The sequence below is a fragment of the Lepidochelys kempii genome, chromosome 14 (genome assembly GCF_965140285.1).
Source record: "Lepidochelys kempii isolate rLepKem1 chromosome 14, rLepKem1.hap1, whole genome shotgun sequence".
Classification (NCBI taxonomy): domain Eukaryota; kingdom Metazoa; phylum Chordata; order Testudines; family Cheloniidae; genus Lepidochelys; species Lepidochelys kempii.
This window is the reverse complement of record NC_136393.1, coordinates 47,576,744-47,598,087: the sequence shown is the minus strand read 5'-3', so window position 1 is coordinate 47,598,087 and position 21,344 is coordinate 47,576,744. Positions and strand designations below refer to the sequence as shown.

The window sequence follows — 21,344 nt, the reverse complement described above, 5'->3', positions numbered from 1 at the left end:
GCATAAGCCGCAAACCCTCTGATCATCCCATACAGGTCTGTGCAACAGGGGCCAATTAACATCACTGTGGGGAGCCTGCACTTCACAGTCTGCCTCAGGGTTAAAACTCTCTGCTTTGGCGCTGCATTAACCCAGCTGTCCAGGCTGGATCATAAAGCAGGAGCCGCGGGGGTCCCTGCTCTGGCTTTCGCAGGTGTGAGCTCTGCCTGGGACTTCTGACGCGGGAGCGGGATGGGGAGGGAAGAGGGGCGAGAATGCAGATTCAGAAAGGCCAGCAGCCTCACAGGCTCCGCAGCCAGGGTCACCCAGCTGCCTAAGAGCGGCGGGCGGGGACCGAATTCCGCCCAGGAACCCAGGTTTGTGACTGAGGAGCCCCTCGCTACTGTAAGGAGCGGAGGATGCCTGGGGCAGCCGGGGGCGGTGCCCTGTTTAAAGCCCTTTTAAAGCCCCGCAGTGGCAGGAGCTCCGGGCCCTTTAAATCACCGCTGGGGAAGCCGGTCTGGTCCGGCAGGGTGTACCGGCTCTTGCCAATGCGCTGGTCCGGACCGGCTTACTTTCACCTCTGCTGCTTCCCGGGGGGCTCTGCCCCTCTTCCCCCCCCCCCCCGGGTGCCTGTCACGGGAGGGCGGGGCCCGTGGCAGATCAGGTCTCTGAAGCCCTGGGGGGTGGAGGGGCCGATGGGGGTCAAGGGGGTTCAATCATCATGGCACCGCCTCTGGCAGGGGGTTGGGCTGCTGGGCAGGGAACGAGAAACCACAAATCGCCCCCCCCCCTCCCCACTGACCTGTCCTGCTGGGTCCCTCTCGGCTTCCAGATCAGCTGGAGAGTCCGGAGCAGGGGGGCGACCAGGGCCAGGACCCCCGCCCCAGCTCGGCTTGGCCGAGTGGGACCCAGTCACAGGGAGGAGCCGACCCCAGCCCAGCGTCTCCAGCAGCGTGTGCAGGCCGAGTGTCGCTGAGAGAGACGATGGGGCCAGCAGCTGGACCTGCTGGGAGCGAAGAGCCGCTGCAGGAGTGGCCTGTTGAGGGCAATGGAGACCTGGAGGCTGGAGGGGAGCCAGGTAATGGGGTGTCGCTGCCTGGGAACAGGCTGGAGAGAGACCCTGAGGCTGCCCCACATGGGGCCAGGCTCTCAGTGGCAGCAGCCAGTGCCCAGCCACCCCCTGTCTGTGGGCAGCAGGGACTGGATCACCCCCAGGGGCTCTCAGGGCACCGATCCCTGGCTCACACCTGCTGTCTGGCGGACACAGCGGGGGCCGTGCAGGGCCCTCCTGGGCTGGGTGTGTCAGACCCCCTATGACCGCACTGGGCCATCTCTGCCTGGTTCGTTCTCCCCCCTTCTGCTGTGTACGGCCAGTGTGAGACCCCAGTGTGCGGGGACAGGGGCACTCTGCAGTGTGGGCCCAGCCAGAACTCGGCAGGGGGCGGAGCGGGGATGGGGATGGGGGGGCAGTTTGAGCTCCTGCCCCCAGAGTATGCGGGTCCCTGTCTCTGTACCCCAGAGCGTCTGAGGGAAGGAGCAATCGGCAGAAAGGTGCATGTTCTAGGGCAGCTCCAGCCGGGGTGCTGTCAGTGAGATGCGTCCTCACAGCCCTGCTTGAGGGGTCTTTCTGTTTCAGACCCTCATTGTAACGGCAAGAAATGTAACTACTATAAGAAATATAGAATTGTCCTCGCAGTTGTGTCCTTATGTCTCATCGCTGTTACTGTCCTGGCAGGTGAGTTCTCAGGCCTCCCTTCCCCCTCTCTGCACATCCCATTCCCCCTGGAGCCACCACAGTCACGGTCTCTCCTCCTGGCCTGTCTGGCTTCTGCCCCTGGGACAGAGGATTCCTGGGGAATGTTCCTCTCCGACCCTCCTCCTGCTCCCTCCCAGAGCCCGACCCTCTCCTGCTCCCTCCCAGACCCCTGCACCTGGGCACTCTCTGTGTCGGGACTGAAATTAGTTCCCCCAGCAGATCTCTGAGCACTTTGGGTCCGCGTGACTATTGCTGGGCCCCAGGCACAGTCACCGATACCCGTGTAGAGTGCGGGTGATTGACCGGAGAAGGTGCAGGGCAGCAATAAGCTGGGCCCTATGCCTGCAGCTTGTGCCCCTGAGGTACCAGCCTGGCCTTCCTGCATCCCCGGGTCGTGCCCGGGGCCGGGGTGGCAGAACCTTCAGCGTCACTGAAATGAGCCTTAGAATGCAGTGCGGACACCGCCATCAAGGGAGCTGGTTTGTCTGGCTGGGTTTTGGTTTTGGCTTGGTTACAGTTTACAGTGTGGTCTACTGGGGATTGTGTGTTTGGGGACTGTGGCGGCCAGAGGCCTCCTAGATGTGTATGCACTTGCAAAGCTCTAGTCTCCTGTCCTTTCATCCTTGGACATCCTTGTGATGACTCTTTTCCTGTGCGTTAACACGGGACAGGGCTGACCTAGGAGAGAAGGGCTTAAAAGCCAGACGCTAAGGCTATGTCTACACAGTGCTAAAAGTCCGGCAGTATGGCAGTGGCTGGCCCATCTCTGTTGACTCAGGTTCGTGGCTGCAGGGCTAAAATTTGCTGCGGTCTATGTTTACTTGGTCATGTCTCGGGTGACCTACTGAGGTCCCTTCCAGTCCTACATTTCTATGGTTCTGTGACTTGTGCAGAGTTGACCGGTGACCTCGGCAGTAAAGAGTCCCTTAGTGCCATTCACTCCCCCAGTCTGCACAGACCACACCTGCTAGTTCCGAGAGCGGCTGTTCCTGGTGAATGTGAACCCTGCTGTACCATAGTCTGGGAAAGCAGGTGCTGTACGATTGTCAGGGGTGGATTTATCTGTTGCCCTGGGATCTGATCACTGGACCTCAGGAGAGTTTAGCAGCTAGGAGCGTGGGTTGAGTCCAAGCTAGTCTGCATCCTTTGTGCCAATGTAATGACATCAGTGCAGCTGAAGAGGTGCAGACAGAGAGGGGCTTGCATTGATGCAATTCACTGCAGCGCCCAAAATGAGCCACCCATCGTTCCATGGAGACTCATTCATCACCAGCATTACATCCATGGAAATTGTTCTGCCATAGACAGCCCCTGAATCCCATTGACTCACACAGGGTAAGGTGAGGGGAGATCTGTGAGCTCTGGGGTTCTTCACCTCCGGGTGCAGGGAGGTTCCCAGAACAAAGAGGTTCCTTGATATACCTCTTCCATTGTAGGAGACTTTGGAAGGGACCTAGGAGGTCTGGCAGCCTCTCTCACAGAGTCTCTAGAGTCTTAATATTCAGTGCTCTATACAGGGTATGAAACTTGTAATTATTAAACTCTCAGCTGCAGTCGCTCCTGAAATGAGTTGCACAAATATAAGCTGAGCATGTGTCAAAAACTATTTTAGGGGCTTTCCTAAAGTATGCATCCGATGAAGTGAGCTGTAGCTCACGAAAGCTCATGGTCAAATAAATTGGTTAGTCTCTAAGGTGCCACAAGTACTCCTTTTATTTTAGGGGCTTGTGTACAGGAATATTTAGTTCATGGCAAGCTGGGGTGTGGGTCCTCAAGGAATCAATTTTGAAGCACTTAGAGGAGAAGAAAGTGATCAGGAACAGTCAGCATGGATTCACCAAGAGCAAGTCATGCCTGACTAACCTAATTGCCTTCTATGATGAGATCACTGGCTCTGTGGATGGCGGGGAAGCAGTGGACATGTTATTCCTTGACTTTAGTAAAGCTTTTGTTACGGTCTCCCACAGTAGTCTTGCCAGCAAGTTAAAGAAGTATGGGCTGGATGAATGGACTATAAGGTGGATAGAAAGCTGGCTAGATTATCGGGCTTAGTGGGTAGTGATCAATGGCTCCATGTCTAGTTGGCTACTGGTATCAAGCGGAATGTCCGAAGGGTCGGTCCTGGGGCCAGTTTTGTTCAATATCTTCATTAATGATCTGGAGGATGGCGAGGTTTGCACCCTCAGCAAGTTTGCAGATGACACTAAACTGGGAGGAGTGGTAGGTACGCTGCAGGGTAGGGATAGGATACAGAGGGACCTAGACAAATTAGAGGATTGGGCCAAAAGAAATCTGATGAGGTACAACAAGGACAAGTGCAGAGTCCTGCACTTAGGACGGAAGAATCCCATGCACCGCTACAGACTAGGGACCGAATGGCTAGGCAGCAGTTCTGCAGAAAAGGACCCAGGGGTTACAGTGGACGAGAAGCTGGATATGAGTCAACAGTGTGTCCTTGTTGCCAAGAAGGCTAACAGCATTTTGGGCTGTATAAGTAGGAGCCTTGCCAGCAGATTGAGGGAAGTGATTGTTCCCCTCTATTCGGCATTGGTGAGGCCTCATCTGGAGTACTGTGTCCAGTTTTGGGCCCCACACGACAAGAAGGATGTGGAAAAATTGGAAAGAGTCCAGCGGAGGGCAACAAAAATGATTAGGGGGCTGGAGTACATGACTTATGAGGAGAGGCTGTGGGAACTGAGATTATTTAGTCTGCAGAAGAGAAGAATGAGGGGGGATTTGATAGCTGCTTTCAACTACCTGAAAGGGGGTTCCAAAGAGGATGGATCTAGACTATTTTCAGTGGTACCAGATGACAGAACAAGGAGTAATGGTCTCAAGTTGCGGTGGGGGAGGTTTAGGTTGGATATTAGGAAAGACTTTCACTAGGAGGGTGGTGAAGCACTGGAATGGGTTACCTAGGGAGGTGGTGGAATATCCATCCTTAGAAGTTTTTAAGTCCTGGCTTGACAAAGCCCTGGCTGGGATGATTTAATTGGGGATTGGTCCTGCTTTGAGCAGGGGGTTGGGCTAGATGACTTCAGGAGATCCCTTCCAACCCTGATATTCTATGAATCTACCTCACACTAGTCTGCTCTGAATTCTCAGTGTGCACCTTGCTGATGCACGTTTAAATTTGTTAATGTGATTTGATCTGTTCCTCTTTGAAAGGGGAGTAGATCAAAATGTATTAACAAACTGTTAATGCATGTCAGTAGGGTGCCCATAGACAGTCAGACCGCAGCAGTCTGGTGTGGGGTAGATTCACACCTCAGCTAGACGCAAACATTTAAATCGTGGTGACAAGTCCTAATCACTGACTTTCCTACTCAGTTCCACAGTATGTGTGTGCATGGTAGTATGCACTACACCGGGGTAGTCAATTATTTTTAGTCAAGGTCCACATTTCTTGGTCAAGGAGTAGCCAAGGTCCAGACTGCAGAGAAAATAAAAAAATATAACAAAAGTAAAGTAAATAAAAAGATCTCTGGCAATAAAAAGCACCTGCAGTCCAGATTTGACCCATGGTCCACCTATTGACTACCCCTGCACTACACAGTTAAATCTCCAGGGCCATCTCCATCTCAGCATGCCTCGTGTGTGAGCTGAGCATGCTCTTTCTTTGATAACAAAGGCCTGGTTTCCTAACTCACTGTCTGTTCCTCACTGAGCGCCAGCCACATGGGTGCAGCTACTGAGTTACTCTGGTGCAGAAAAGGGGATATGCTCAACAATCACTGGAGGGGTTTGACTCAAAAACTTCCCACCCCAGAAAAGAACATCTCAGGAAACAATCCCTTCCAGGCGGAGAGCAAGCAGGAGGGATTATTGTGGGGGAAACCACTAACCGATGCGGGATTTAACAGTTCTTACCCATCGTGGCCCTAATAAACCCACCTCTGGCTATCCATCCGCTGCGCTGGATGTGAGTTATGGTGATCCTACTGCTGCTGTCTGATGGCACTGAAATATATATGTATATATATTATTATAACTGCCTTCACTTCCCCTCTAAACCACTTCAGTTAGTTACTAGGTCAGTAACCCGGTCAAAAAAGGAAATGAGGATGGTTTGGCATGATTTGTTCTTGGCAAATCCATGTAGGGTATTCCTCATTACTCTGTTATCCTCTAGGTGTTTACACATTGTTTAATAATTTGATCCAATTGAAATATTCCTAGTCTATTGACAGTGGTTGGGGAGGCAGACCCAGTCAGAGTGGCTGCCAGCCCTTAAAGTCTGCTTCTAATTTTATATGAGCGCCCTTCTCTTTTTAGTAGCATTATCAGGCCTAGCAGAACTGACGTCGTCCTCTCTACTGGGTCCAGCACTTTCAAATTTCAGTGTTTTATCTCCTGAAATGGATATTGACACTTTGGTCTCAACATGCCTCTCTAGGAGAGCAAAGCAAAGAGCAGGAAGAGGGAATCAGCCAGCCCAGTGTAGCAGTCTATGTCCTAGCTGATCATAACAAAATCGAGCTTTTCTGTATTCTCCCGCTGGTCCTTTTGACAGCTCTGCAGCTCCCTGAATTTGGGCCTAGCTCTGAATTCTGCATTTTGTGCTGATGCATGGAAATCCTGTCTGTCTGCATCCTCACTGAATTCAGCCCCACACTCCACACCAACAAACCGAGGTGTGGTGGCCCCTCATAACTGATTCAGATTCTAACGACTTCCTGGCTCCCTCCCATCCTCTGAGCAGCTTCCAGAGTCTTCAGGAGTCTGAAATGTGGATCTAATGAGATTATTCCTGTTTGCTCTTCTCAGAGAGCAGGTATATGTGTCACCAGTCTCTTAACCCTGTGTTCTTTCGTTTTCAGTGCTCCTATTCACAAGATCTTTGGATGGTCGAGTCACCTCTACTGTCCCATCTCAGGGGCCCCCGTTTGGCCTCTGCTGCCTGGAGGAATGGGTTGGATACCAAGGAAAATGCTACTATTTGTCAAAGGAAGAAAAGAACTGGGATTCTAGCCAGCACTTCTGCTCTTTGTTCAATGCTTCCCTGGCTGTAATTGACACCCAGGAGGAAAAGGTGAGACTCCTGCAGATTCTTTCTAACTGCAATGGACTGGGCTTGGCATGACAGACAGAGTTGAAATGTGGGCAGAGCCCCACCCCTGGAGTGTGAGTAGGATCTTTGATGTTTCTCAGGATTGGAGGTGAGAATGAGTGAGATTCTGGAAGCTAAGTCCCTGCCCTGGCTATCAATGTGCCTCTGTGATCAGTACGGACCTTTTGAACCCTCAGCTTCTGACTGGAGATGGCAGCTTTATGGCTTCCCAGCCTCCCCTGCCCAGTTTTGCGTTTTCTTGGCAACCAGCCAGGGTGTAGGGAGCCGGGGTGGCTCCCCTCTGAACCAGAGGGTAAAGAGCCACCCTCTCAGCCTGAGTGGGCGGGGCCAGACCAAGCTTCCGCCAATCCCCGGAAGGGGCGGGGTGGGACAGGAAGTACAAAAGGCGGGGCTCTTTGCCCAGCGAGGAGAGCACCAGGAAGGGAGACACACAGGCAGCTGGCTGCTCCCTCGTGATCTTGCTGCCGACCGGGAACTGACCGGGAGGAAGGCCTGTGGCGACCAGGACTGCCAGCCGCTGAGTACCCGGAGGACCTGGAGGGGCCCGGCTGTAGCCCGGGCCGGCGTGAGTCTGACACAGAGGGGGAGCTGGAGCTGCCAGCAGCGGAATACCCGGAGGGACCGGAGAGACCCGCTTGAGAGACCGGGTAGGAAGTAGCCCAGGGGCAGAACTGCACCGTGGGGTGGGTGTGTTTGGTCAGCGGGGCGCGGATGGCCCCGCTGACCCAGCGGCGGGACCTTCGCCTCCCGCCACTGTCAGGGCCCTGGGCTGGAACGCCGTGGAGTTGGGTGGGCCCGCGTTCCCCTACCCCGGCCAGCCGGCCTTGGGTAGCAGAACTGTGCGCTACAGACTCGGGCCGGCGCTCCCCCTGCCTGAGGGGCGCCCCGCTAATTCCCCAGTGCCCGAAAGGTGTGACGAAGGCCTCCAGTGGGACAATAGCTCTCCATCCCCCACCCCCAGGGGCTCGGAGGACCGACTGAAACCTGTCTCTCTAAGGCTCTCTAAGGAGATCTATGCCGCAAATTGTGTCTCCTTCCTCGGGGCAAACCCAGTTTTGGCTTACTGTGATCATATCCTCAAATTCTATTTCTACTGGCTGACTTAGGGTTGCTTTTAATCTTCCCCCTCCCATCCCTTCAATCCATACGGTTCGCTGGGTAAGGGGAGGTCTTGGCTGGTTATCGATACCAAGGCTCCCGTGTCTATTAACATTTTGCACGACTGGCCCCCTACTCGTGCGTTATGAGACATCCATGGGTCGCCTACAGTGCCAGCCACGGAGGCCGCTATTACCTACTTGTTAGCCAGGAGTTTGAGCAACTCCTGGATTTGTTTAGCCTGTTCCTGTTCTTGGGTTCCAGTTTTATACGTTTTATTTTGCTTGCTTGGCCACTAGCCTTCCTTACCCCCACCCGAGGGTAGAAGCAATTCTCTTTTGTGTGGCCAATTTTTTTAGAGTTACTGCACATTTTGGTTTTCTTCTTGTCTTTACAATCACATGCCAGATGTCCTGGCTTGTTACAGGTGTAACTGGTAGCAGATCTGAGTGCATGAACCGCTGCAACCTCCTCGGAGGGGATGGTTGCCACTATCTTCTTTTTCTTTCTATTTTCTAAATCCGTGGCCCATTTCATCACGGCTGAGTATGAATCTCCAACCCAGCTGCCTAACGCCAGGACCGCTTGGTGGTCCGCAGACAATCCTTCTTTTAAAATTTTGGAGGAACACGTCATGGTCTCGGGTTGTTAGATTATCCAGGCCTGAATAAGAGCAGAACGCATCCAACTTCTTTTCGGCATAGGACATGGCAGACTCCCCTTTCTGCTGAATCACTGATTGCAAGGCTTCCCATTTGGTGGTTTGAGCTCCTAGAGCTGTAGAAAGTGCAGCTTTAAATTTGGTTTGGCTTCCGGATTCTGGGTTCGGGGCTGGTTCTTCTGTGAGAGCGGCTCCCACCTGGTTGGAGTCATGATCCTCAGCCCAGTGCCTGGTTTTCCATTTGTTGTCTAAGTTGTCCCACACATCCCTGGGACATTTGCATTTCAGTCAGGCCATGCGGTTTGTCCCAGAACTCGGCATTCTTATTATCACGCTTGAGTTCGGGCAGATCGGACAGCAGCACCTGGCTTTCCTGTGTGGTAAAGGGACGGTAGATCGCGGTGGTTTCCGTCCTGAATCCCCGTCCTGGCTCACCATTCGCATTAACATTTCTGAGCCTTCTTGACTGCGTTTTAATTGGGGCCATGCGTTTGTACATGATCCCCTGGGGCAACTAACGCCTGTGGCTCCTCCCATTATCCCTGGTGGTGCCCAGATTTGGCCCTTGAGGTGCTGGCCCGTATGGAGGGGGTTCAGGTCTATCGCCTTTGCTCCTCACTGCCAGATCTTTCCACGGATAATTAATCGGTGGTACAGTTGGCTGTCAAGTGCCAGTTGTGAGCTCCCCCTCTTCTAATCTAGGGGTGTGCCCCTGGCATGGTAATTTTGATTCTGTTGCTTTGGGATCTTTCCCGTCTGCCTGACAGCTACACATTTTGAAGGGAGTATTGTCATTCTGGTACAGGCTTTTATCTCTTAGTGCCTTATTATCAGCTTTTAGAGTTTTATTTTCCTTTTCTTTATATTGAGGATATTCAATATTACTATCACTGCTTTGTCTGTTTTGTCACCTTTTTGGTCATTCCACCATTCAACCAACTCTTCCACTGGTCCGGCTGCAACATAATTTGCTTTTTTTAACTGCCGCCTGCCGGGTCTTTATGTGTTTATACTCTAAATATTCCCGAGGGCTGACTTTCGTCTCCCCCTTAGATGCCATGGCTTTTTGATTACCCCGACTGCTGACCTTATTGGGGAAGTACGTTCCCCACCGCCCCGCTTATCACCATGGTCTCAATTTACACAAAATTGCCGGCCTTGCTGGGGACTTGTACTATTCAAGGGAATATACATCACGTGCCTGATGGGGGGCGCTCTGTCAGGACTTGCAGTGTTACGTACAGTGAGGAAGTGGGATCACCAGTTCGCACTGCCTACCACTCGCATACCCAGGCAATTCTGGGCTTAACTCACAGCCAGTCGCTTGCTGGTTGTTTGTCCAATCCTCCGTAATACACCCCTTAGTTAAACAGTATATAACCCTCTTGTACTCGTCTCCCTTCCCAATTGGTACCCCTTTTTAACCCCTACACTTGGATTACACGTGTCTAGGTTCCTTTTCACTTAAATTTTAAAAAGCAGGAGCAAGCTGTGTCTGAAGGGGATGAGAGACGTTCATCCCTAGCCTAATGAGGTGGTAAATTAAACATACTCACCTCTCTTTTGGATGTCCGTCTCTGGCGCCCAGTCAGTTCACAAACTTGTATCCCATCCTCGTCGCCATCTGAAGGAACAGAGATGGACACCGTGTGGAGTCAAGCAGCAGGGATTATTATGCACAGCACTGGCAGAGTGTTACTTTGCTTATCAGGCCCAGTGAGACACTGCCAAACAATTGATTACAATAGATTATATAGGGTGCCAATGGGTGGAGAGAAGCAGCGGGGTGGGAATTCCCGAGCCCCTGGCTAGGTTCTAGCAGCAAGACAAAATTAGCCCAATAAGCCAATAGTCTAAAAGATTACATAATGGCTCCGCCCGTAGCTCAGGTTAACATGTCGCTAATACACAGTTGTTCTCCGTCAAACGTTTCCTATTGCAATGTGTAGGTTAAATGCTGATTTTTGGTTCCATAGAAATGAGATGGCTCTTCCGCTTGGCCAACAGGTACATTCCTGGGAGTTTAAAGCAAAAAGAATAGTGAGCAGTACACAGCAATAGCAATTGTTTTAGGGTTACCACTACGTTTCTGCGAACTAGAATTAGCATCTGTGAAAGGGAGGATGTCATAGCTCATGCTGACATGTTAGGCCTGTCCCTGAACTCTGGTTGGCCTTTGGGGAGTGTGTCAAGTCAAGCACGTTATCTTCTTCCTTTAGGCTCCTCTCAGTGCTTTGGGCCTGTAACTCTGACTCCTGGTAAGTCTCCCAATCTGGAATTATGCTGACTCCACTTAACTAGTTGAAACAAAACAAGGTTGTCTCCTGTTTACGCCAGCTTTCTTTTAACCATGTATTGTTCATTGTTAGCTAGGCCTCATGCCTCAGACCAAGCTGTGGAATTTGGGCCTATGTGAAAAGCTCTTAACAGAGACTGTGGTCAAGGTCTTACGTACATATTAATGGATTTTTGGCCCTTCAGTAACTATACTGGTATAGCTCAAGCTGTGCAACTCTGATGTGGAGACAAGCCCTTAGCTATACAATTGAGATTCCCTGCTGTACAAAGCCCTGTGGGGCAGGATCCCAGGAACACGGCAGAGTCTGATACACACTGTCCTGTTGTTCAGGATTTCATGGTGCGCTATGCAGGCCCCGTTGAGCACTGGATTGGGCTCAGAAGAGAATCAAGCCAGCCCTGGAAGTGGGTGAACGGAACCCTATTCAACCAGCAGCTGTGAGTCCATTTCTGTCTTTTTGCTTTCCCAGGGGTAAATCACAAGCGACTGAAATGTTAGCTTGGACGGATCCACAGCTTACCCCATTAGAGCTTTTAATCTTAAAACCGGTGTTAAAATAGGGCCTAACTCTTCTGTGCTGCACAATACGGTGCAAGAAGGAGTGTGTGTTTCTGGGCTCCCAATGCCCTTTCTCCAGCGTGCTGTCTCGGTAGGAGTTAAAACCCCTGGGGGGTAGCATCCCAGTGGATGCACCTCTGCAGTGAAACAGGCTGTAACGCCAGAGGCTCTTTGTGATCCCTTGCTGATCAGCGCAGCTGCTGCATTTGTCTTGAGCATGGCTGTGCACTGCCTACCCCCACAGGCACCGGCTTTCCAAAGTGCCGGGGGGTGCTTGACCCCCGGCTCTGCTCCAGGCCCCGCCCCCACTCCACTCCTTCCTCCAAGGCCCCACCCCCACCCCGCCTTTTCCCACCCCCACTCCACACCCACCTCGCCCAGTTCCGCCCCCTCCCCCGAGCACGCCGCATCCTTGCTCCTTCCCCCTCCCCCCAGAGCCTCCTGCATGCCGCGAAACAGCTGATCACGGGAGGCGCGGGGTGGGAGGGGAGAGGCACTGATCCGTGGGGCCCACCAGCTGATGGGAGGCGCTGGGTGGGGGGCGCTGATAGGGGGGCTGTCGGTGGGTGTTCAGAACCCACCATTTTTTCCCTGTGGGTGTTCCAGCCCCAGAGCACCCACGGAGTCGGCGCCTATGCCTAAGTCTAACTCAGGCCCAGATCCTTAAAGGATCTGGGCCTGGGTTACTTTTAATTTGAAGGTGCTAAATAGACACCTCACTGTTCTGGTACACTTCAGTTTCCATGGTCTGCCGACTCAGGCAGATATTGCTACATTGGCTACACTCTGTTTGTATTTTTAAAGTTTGCATCAGTCATAAAGGGTTAGAATTTTTTTTTTTTTTAAGATAGCTGACTATGGCCGTGCCATGGAAAAATTCTGGTTTGCTGAGCAGCCGTGAGCCACTCCACTCGGATCCCTTTTTCAGCTTGCTGTGCCTAATGATTGCCTGAAATGTTTCCTCCTGTTCTGATCCTTGGCTGCCAGGCAGGAGTTTGGGGTGAATCCTGTTGCTGGTGCAGAAAGGGGAAACCCTGAAAACCTGTGAGCGCTGCAGCTCTGTGTCACCATCCAAATGTGTGGAACGCCACCTCGATGGTGACTATTGCGGGTGGAGGGGGAAACGTTCAGCTCCTGACTAGCTCCATGGCTTACATTACAGGTTTGAAGTAAGAGCAGAAGGGGACTGCGCGTATCTGAGCGATGTCTTCGTGAGCTCTTCAAGGTGCTATTCTCTGAGGAACTGGATCTGTACCAAACCTGATGCATATGCAATGTGAAAGGAACATGCAATGGAGGGGGACTAGTAGAGATGTAAAAGTTTAACCAGTTAACCCATAAGCTTGATGCTTATCAGCAGGGCACTACCAATTTCTTGGGGCATGAAAAATGCGTCAGGGACCAAAATAAGCCCTTCCCTGTGAAATGCGATGTCTCCTTGTTCCACCCTTCCAGAAACAGCAGCAAGACACCTTCATCACTCTCCTCCTGCACACGTCATTGCTTCCTTCCCTCCTCCCCTGTCCTCCCCAGCACTGAATGCTTGTTTGTCTGAGCGATTGGCTGAACAAGAAGTAGGACTGGGCGGACTTGTAGGCTCTAAAGTTTTACACTGTTTTATTGTTAAGTGCAGTTGCTCTTTTTTACATAATTCTGCATTTGTAAGTTCAACTTTCATGATAAAGAGATTGCACTACAGTACTTCAGTGAAGTGAATTGAAGTTTTTTTTACAATGGAAATGTTTGTAATAAAAAATATAAAGTGAGCACTGTACACTTTGTATTCTGTGTTGTAATTGAAATCAATATATTTGAAAATGTAGAAAACATCCAAAAATATTTAAATGGTATTCTAGTATTTAACAGTGCGATTAATTGCACAATTAATCGTGATTATTTTTTTTTAATCACTTGACAGCCCTAATTAATACAAAACATACAGGCATGACATCCCCCCATGGTTACAAACTGGTCTAAGCTGAGTCCCCTTAAACTCTCCAGCCTGGGCTCTCTCACAGTGCCATGCAAGTGACAAGCAGCAAACCCCTCCGTGTACTGTGATCACTCAGCCATCAACAGGTGGAGACACAGCCAAATGAGTTTACAAGTATCTCTGTCAAGCCACGCTGTGACGTTCCCCTGGTGTTATCTGGACCGGTGATCTCCTAGGTCACTCCAATCCTGGAGTCTGGGAGCCAGCCTTACCCTGCTCTGCTGTGAGAACCCCAACTCCTGGGCTGTTCACGCATAGCCTCTGGCATGTAAGCTGCTCCTTGGATTGTGTCTTTAAGTACTCCTGCAGTTTCTCTCCACAGCTTTGAAAAACTGGATGCTTGAGATTGTCCAGTCCATGGCGTTCTGTCCTTTGTACTGAAGTGTTGCCAGCAGATCAGAGGCAGTGTTTGTACACTTCTGTTGGTGATGTCGAAAGTGATTCAAACTTAAGTCTTTGTTTGTATGAGACTGTATGTACACAAACTGTGTGTATGCAAAGTTGGGGCGGGTGGGACAGGGCTTAAAAAAGGGACTGTCCCTGCCAAAATGGGATGTATGGTCACTCTGCCCACCCCATGTGTCCGCAGAGGTGCTGCCTGGAGCCCCAGGAGGCTGCGCAGGACAGGGCACCAATCCTGTGCTGTCAGTCCAGGAAACACCAAGGCTGCACCTCCAGGAGCAACAGCTGGGCGCAGCAGGGAGGGGGCGCTGCTTTGCTCCCCTCCCATCTCTGGCCAGGGGGCTGTCGTGGCTGCTTTTGAAAAACTTTTGTTGTGAGTCAGCAGAAATACAGGGCGACAGGAACGACACAGGGGTAAGGTCTTTTCCACCTTTCGGGAGAACAGCCAGAATAGCTTCTGTCAGTTCCTCCCCTGGCAGAATGGCATTGAAAGTCCATCTCAAGGGACCCACAAATACAAAGTCTTTAGCAAAAATAGGAACTAGCTGAGTCCAGCCTGTGATGGCGTCTTCTCTAAATCCAGCTACAACTGGATTCCTTAAGGATAGACAAACGTCAGATAATATTCGGCGAGTACGTGGAATCATCCATAACGCCAGAGCAAAAAAAGATCCATTTCTCTGGTTGTTGCTTGACGTCGAGGAAGCCTTTGATAGAATAGAGCAGTGGCTGTCAAACCGTGAGTCAGGATGCCAAAGTGGGTCACACCCCATTTGAATGGGGTTGCCAGGGCCAGCATTAGACTTGCTGGGACCCAGGGGTCAAGCTGAAGCCCGAGCTCACCCCCACCCGGAGCAGCAGGGGTTGGGCTGCAGCCCCCCTCCCTCCACTTGGGTGGTGGAGCTTGGACCGCGGCCCCTTCTCCCCGCAGCCGAGGCAGTGGGGCTCAGGCTCTGCCCCAGCAAGCTCACGTAATAACTTCGTTGTCAGAAGGGGGGTTGTGTGCCATGAAGTTTGAGAACCCCTGGAATAGAGTGAAACTTTGGCTCTGGCTACACGACCAGGCTTTCAGTAACTCGGCTGTGCCGTGACAGCCGTGTTGCTAAAAGCCGCGCAGTGTAGCTGCTGTTTGTCGGCAGGAGAGCTCTCAAAAACGTCCACTTTTCCCTGCACATTTAATGATGAAGCTGTTTTAGTCCAATCACACAATTTTTATATCCCAAGATCTTAACTACATCTAGTTAATGTAAAGTTTTGACTTGCATGGTCCAATGTGTCAAGTATTTCATTCACAAATAGACGGGAATCAGAAATGAGATCTCCGTGGGATTGTGAAGTAACAGGCGAATTCAAGGTGCACATTGAGACTGTGAGCTCCTTGGCTAAGGGACAGTCTAACCCGGTATCTGTAAAGAACCCAGTAAAATGGGGGCCCTGGAAGCCAGTGTAGTCACCTTGATCACCTTGATCCTGCAGCCGTCATATAGATTGCGCCAACCACAACACGTCTTCCATTCTTCTCGTACCCTGGCCTTCCTTCTCCGTGTGCGGCCTTTTCACTATAAAATCTTCCCCTCTCTTTGGAGATCGGCTGACTGGTCATTTCAGTTCCCATGGGTACTACTCAGCAACAGCTGCAGTCCATCGATTGTCAGGGAGCCTCGCTTGATGCCCGGCCCATCGCATTTTACTGTACCTGCTTTCAACAATGGCATCCTGCACTTCGCTCTGCTGTCTGATCACTTCACGGGGGACTCAGTTGCGGATTGAAATTCCCAGAATTCTTCTTCCCATCGCCCTCTCCATGACAGACAGTTGCTGGTCCTCTGTCTTCATTGGCGCCCGTGTTTCGCTGCCATACAACGTTGCTGGCAATGCTGTTGAGTTTCAGAGGGTGGCGCGTGTTGCTTTGTTGATTTTTCCTTGGAGGACAGCCTTGATAGAATTGAATGCGCACCAACCTGATTTCTTTCTTTGTGAGAGTTCACCCTCCTGATCGTAGCACATGTTAATTTCTTGGCTCAAATAGACCTATTGCTCAACTTCTTCTATTGGTTCTCCCTTGATTGTTATTTAGGCTTTTGGCAAGGTATCAGACCGCAAAAATTTCGTTTTAGAGCAGTTAATTTTCAGTCTGACTTGGCTGCTTTTTGTGCTGAGTTCTTGCAACATTTTCTGTAGTTTGATAGTATTTTCGGCAATCAATACAATATCGTCCGTGAATCTGAGTTGATTTTACTGTAGTAATAATAACAAAAATATAAGGCCTGCAACTACTCACCCCAGACGCCCAGCACAATCACAGCTCCCGCCAGGATGACATTCCCAGCCCATCCAACTCCCAGAGCGATCCGATGCCAATGTGGGCACTGAGGGAGACCTGCAAGAGTCAATATTTGGTGAAAATCCTTCAGTATCCAGTGTGAGGAATAAGAAACATAGCAACTTGTTCTCCTTTGAGCCTGTGCAGCAGTATTTTGAGAGTTTACTAGAAGGTTGCTTTTGAAAAAAAAAAATTCTTCTTTGGCTCACAATTCCTCCAAAATGGCTGGGCCAAGAAACTCCAGATTTGTTGTGGTTTTGTCTATACCAAAACCAGAATAGATGCCTCTGCTGACAGGTTCTTGTAACTTGGGTATTGGGCTCTGAGGCAGAAGACAACTTGCCTCAGATGTTCGGCTGTGTGTGTCCCCTCTCTGTGTTCTCCCTATGTGCTGCCCCAGCTCTGTGCAGACACCTGGCACAGCAGACCTCGAGTGAACCGCCCAATGACCACAAGATCTGTTAAGGCATGAAGGTACCAGGCTGGGTTTATTGTCGACAAAGCACGGTAATAGCACCTGGCAGATTCTACGAGGATACTAAGACATGTATGCCCGTGACAATGACGCAGCTCAGTCAGTGGCGGGACTTTCTGTTCCCCCCTAGGCTGGCCAAAGACACTCCCTCTGAGATACATCTTTGTACCCTGATACAAACAAGGTACACACTGCCCCTTTGACACAGCTAGTTACTGCCCCTAACGTGGCTAGTTATCACCCATCACCTTGTACGTGTTGGTTCAATCAAAACATCTCTATTACGTACTGTCATCCTGACCTTACCTTTTAGGAGGGGTCAGCGTGTTCCTGTTCTCCTTGGGCTATGTTTTTGTACCATCCTTGATACCGGGATGTCCTGGTACCATTTGATATCAGGATGTGTTTACGTGAGTACTCTGTGCCTAGCACTTCTTAGGAACGTGTATTTCTGCAGTATTAGCCCTGTTCCTGCCAGATTCTGTGAGCAGGTCCTGCATCATACCAGGCCTCTGATACAAGGGCTTAAATCTCAGGCTCTCTTCCTACTACAATGTGGATTTCAAAGACAGCACTTTTCTCTCAAAAACAAAGTTATTTACTTCGTTGAGAAAAAAACACAGCAACAGGATGATTTACAAACAAAACCACATATCTTATCTAAGCTTCTTCTTTACTCTAAACCAACAGAAGTTGCAGGAAAATACCCAAACCAACTCACATTCTCTTAAAAAGCAAAGATCCTTCCGTGGCTGATTCTGGTCACAATTGATGGCATGCCTCAATGGCCTCCTTAACTGGGCACAGACCCTCTCTTAGAGTTGCACCAGCTGAATACTGGCCCTTTGAGTAACTTCAGAAAATGGTAGCCCAGTGTTCATAAAGACAGCTGGCACAGCAGACCTCGAGTGAACCATCCAATGACCACAAGATCTGTTCAGGCATGAAGGTACCAGGCTGGATTTATTGTCGACAAAGCACGGCAATAGCACCTGGCAGACTCTACCACTGCCCACTGCATTCGCATTTTTGTTGAGCTCAAGAGCATGATCCCATGAACACAGAGGCACATGCTTTACTTTACACACTACTCACATGTGTTAAGTTAATCACATGAGTGTTGGCAGGATCGTGGCCTTAATACTATTAATTTGAAAGAATAAATTTGTTCATAAGTTATGAGTGGGAAAAAAATTGGTGAAAACAATTTCCCAAAAGTGAAAACTGTCCCCTCTCTCCTTTCTTATCACTAAAAAAATAAAATGATTGTTGAATTTACTTCAAACTTTCCAAAGAACATTCTCATCTAGCCTCAGACTAACACACACATTTCAGGCTAAAAGGATCATTTGGGGGTGGAGGGGGGTTTAGAAATGGAGAAGCAGTGGAATTCTAGATCAGGCTTCTACTGTAAACTGTCTTTCAGTTTGACTTATTATTTGATGTTACTCCCATGTTTCCACAGAAAGTTAGTTTTCATTTTCAAGTTTAGGGACTAAAACCAATGGGACTATTCATAGTAGCAAGCTCTCTGCTCAGTGTTATTTGCCGACTAGTTGTGACATTGGAAATAGTAAGTTCCAAATTATTTTCACAGTCAATTCTCAACATAGCGTAATTTTAGCTAAGAAACAACTGAACAATTTGGGGGGCAAATTCAGCTCTCGGTTACACTGATGTAAGCTGGGAGTAACTCCAGTGACTTCTAATGTTACTCATGAACAGAATCTGGCTCTTAAAATATTTTTCAAGAGAAGAATATCCAGTCCTATGTGAAAGTAATGTCTGAAGAGCGCGGCTATAGCTTTATAAAAGCTTACACCTTGACAGCTAGATAAGAAGGGCCTTATGCTAAAACAAAAAATGTCATGAAAATATAAACTATTAATACAAGTCTAAAGGGGTACTTTCGTAAGAATCATTTTCAGGCCCTGTATAATAATTTAATTATATTCATAGGTGTGTATGTAAAAAGAAAATAGCTTTATAAATACAGTTCATCTGTAAGTTCAAAATAATTACTTTAAAATATAAATAAAGAGGAGAACACGATAAAGCCAGATTGATACAAAAAAATCATCACTATGAAATACCATTATGGATAGTACAGCAGTGTTATATATATAGTGTGTAAGTAGCTTGATAACATGTTTGGGATATTTACTTAGCAAATTAAATATCAATACAGTGAAAATATGAAGGCTCAGATCAACAGCTTAATATAGTTAATCATTTAGATCAATTTCCCTGCTGTACTTACAGAAAACACACTCTAAAGTTATTAAACTAACTAACTTACCTTTATCTTTATCATAGTTCTCCAAAATATCAAAGTTTTAAAGTTTTTAATTTTCAAACGTTTTCAAAAATGTATACTATGATTTACATTTTACAGCTTTAAATTACACCACACAAGTCTCCTCTCATCCTTACTACTACTCTGTTGATCTCCCCTAACTCACAACTCATTACACTGCAGCTGACTTGCATTACAGTAGCTCCTCCATGACCACGCTCAGAAATGGAAACATCATCCCTGTCCTTGGAAACCGTCTGTGACTTTCTGTCCATTTCAGAACGCAGTACAAAGATTCCCTGGTTGCCTTCATCATCCGCAGTGGCCAGGTTCTCATTCACTTCTTCCTGTTCTTCAGCCCCATTTCCTGAGATAACAGACCTCTGCCTCTTTAGTTGCCTCTCCATAATATCTAGTAGAACCCTTCTCTACATGCCCCGCAGCTTCTGGTCTTGCCTCCAGGACCTTCTGCATCAAAGTGGCTCCATAGGTATTTTCAGATCCCATCTCTTCTCCCCAATCTATGTTAAACTTCTGCAATAAAACAATGAAATCCTCCTGCTCCTTGAGTCTCTCAGATTCCATGTGTTCAGTCATTCTTCCCCAGACTCATCCAATGCATGGCTCTTTATGTACTACAGTGGGCAAGTCAGTGCTTTAGCTTAAATGCTTTACTTGTATCCCTCCAATGTGTATGAAAGGTGTGCAACATAAGACTGTATTGTCCTGCACTTCAATTTGTATGTATAGAGACTGTCACTGGCTATGAAGTTTTCTGTGACATGTATTGACAAAACTGAAATAAAATATCCTGTATTGCATTAGAGAGATTCACTTACCAGTTCTGACAGTGATAAAGGACTTCACATTAGCCAAGTCCTGCCACTCATATGGTACATAAAACACAGACCTGCTCTTTATTTCTACTGAATCTCTCTCTCTCTAAATTATTTCTGCTGCACTTGGAGGAAAAAAATCACTTGAAAAATAGGAGCCCCCTCAAAGATAGAAGGTATCTGATATAAAATCAATAAATTAAATCCACTTACTGAGGTGCTGAGATGGATGTGGTGGTCTTGAAGAGGCTCCAGCAATGTTTAAATCAGCATAAACTATATCTCCAGCCATGACAAGAGCAGAGGAAGGTGTGAACGTACAGAGGAGAAACTGTGTCTAAGAGCAGCCTCATCGGTACGTCTTAGCAGGATGACAGACACATCCAAAATCAGGAAGTGTTGTCTATCAGACATTTGACTTCCTTTCCCTGGTAACATACCAGAGAAATCCTTGCAATATAGGTAATTAGTGAGTAGGTCTCAGATTGCGAGTCAAAAATAAAGTTTAATTACACGGGCAATTCCTGAACTTTCCATAAGGGGAAGCCATCTTTAACATATAACCTTCCCTCCTAGCTCTCCCAGCTCGTGTTCACTCTTTGTGAAACAACTGGGTATTTGTGATTCTATGGCCGAGTGCCCCATTCGAGGGAAAGATTGCTTCTTCCATGTGAGAGCTCAAACCTGCAAGATGCGCTGAGCAAGCTTAATTCTCCCTGAAATCAATGGGAGGGGAGGGCAAACCACACTTCACAGGATTGGGCCCTGTGTCTAAAAAGGGACTCATGGTTCTATACTTGTGCCCACTTTAAGATGGTTGAGTTCCCATAGTCACACAAGTTGAAGTTGTGGTGCATGGACGTTGTGCTGTCCCTCTGCACAGAGGTGGATTTCACCCACAATGACCTAGCCAGTGGGAAGAACACCTGGAAGGAATCAATCAGTGCATGCCAGGAGGTAGGGGGGTCTAGTGGATTGCCAGCTCCTCTGGCATGGCTGTACCACCCCCAGCCCTGCCCCCAAAAATCCATATTTAAACTTTTACACCATTTTTAATATTTAAAAACAAAATTTAGAGATCTTCGCTTCTGACTCCATGCTTTCCCCAATACGTCCTCGGCCGCTGCCCCTCGGTCCGTTATTAAACATGTGACTTTTAAAATGTTTCATCCTGGAAGTGGGGTGGAGGGCGAGCAGTCGACAGGAGGCATAAAGGTGAAGTGGGCATGGGGCTGGTAGAAATAAATTAAGTATTTAAACTAATTTAATTTACAAATACATGTGTATTTTTGAGAATAAGGGATAGATTTTTCTGGAGGAATTGTTGCATGTTATTGACTAACAGGAAATAAATTTATCCCGCGTATTTCCAGGGACAACGAGGCTGGGACTCAAGTCGTCTATGTCCCCAACCTTAGACTGATGTGCATAAAAGTAGACTGTACCCATATGTGCTCTCCCCTCCCCATGCTTCTCAAGCAGATGAAAGAGCAGAGAAAAAGGATTTTGTTTGTTCCTTTAGGTGTATTTTCTACAATGGTATTTGTAAGTTTGCTGTACTACCCGACTGAGAGATATTGACCACAGACACTTC

General features: G+C 48.9%; 1 protein-coding gene across 1 annotated transcript in view; it reads right to left on the bottom strand.

Annotated features, from left to right (window-relative positions):
- The window catches only part of LOC140898184 (killer cell lectin-like receptor subfamily B member 1B allele C), a 117,269-nt gene extending 97,227 nt beyond the window's left edge, over window positions 1–20,042 (bottom strand). Inside the window, exons 1-2 of the mRNA XM_073311614.2 lie at window positions 19,964–20,042; window positions 16,102–16,200 (exon numbers count right to left, since the gene is read on the bottom strand). Coding sequence (XP_073167715.1) covers window positions 16,102–16,200; window positions 19,964–20,042 — 178 coding nt within the window. The remainder of the gene's footprint in view (window positions 1–16,101; window positions 16,201–19,963) is intronic.
- Window positions 20,043–21,344: the final 1,302 nt, after the last annotated feature.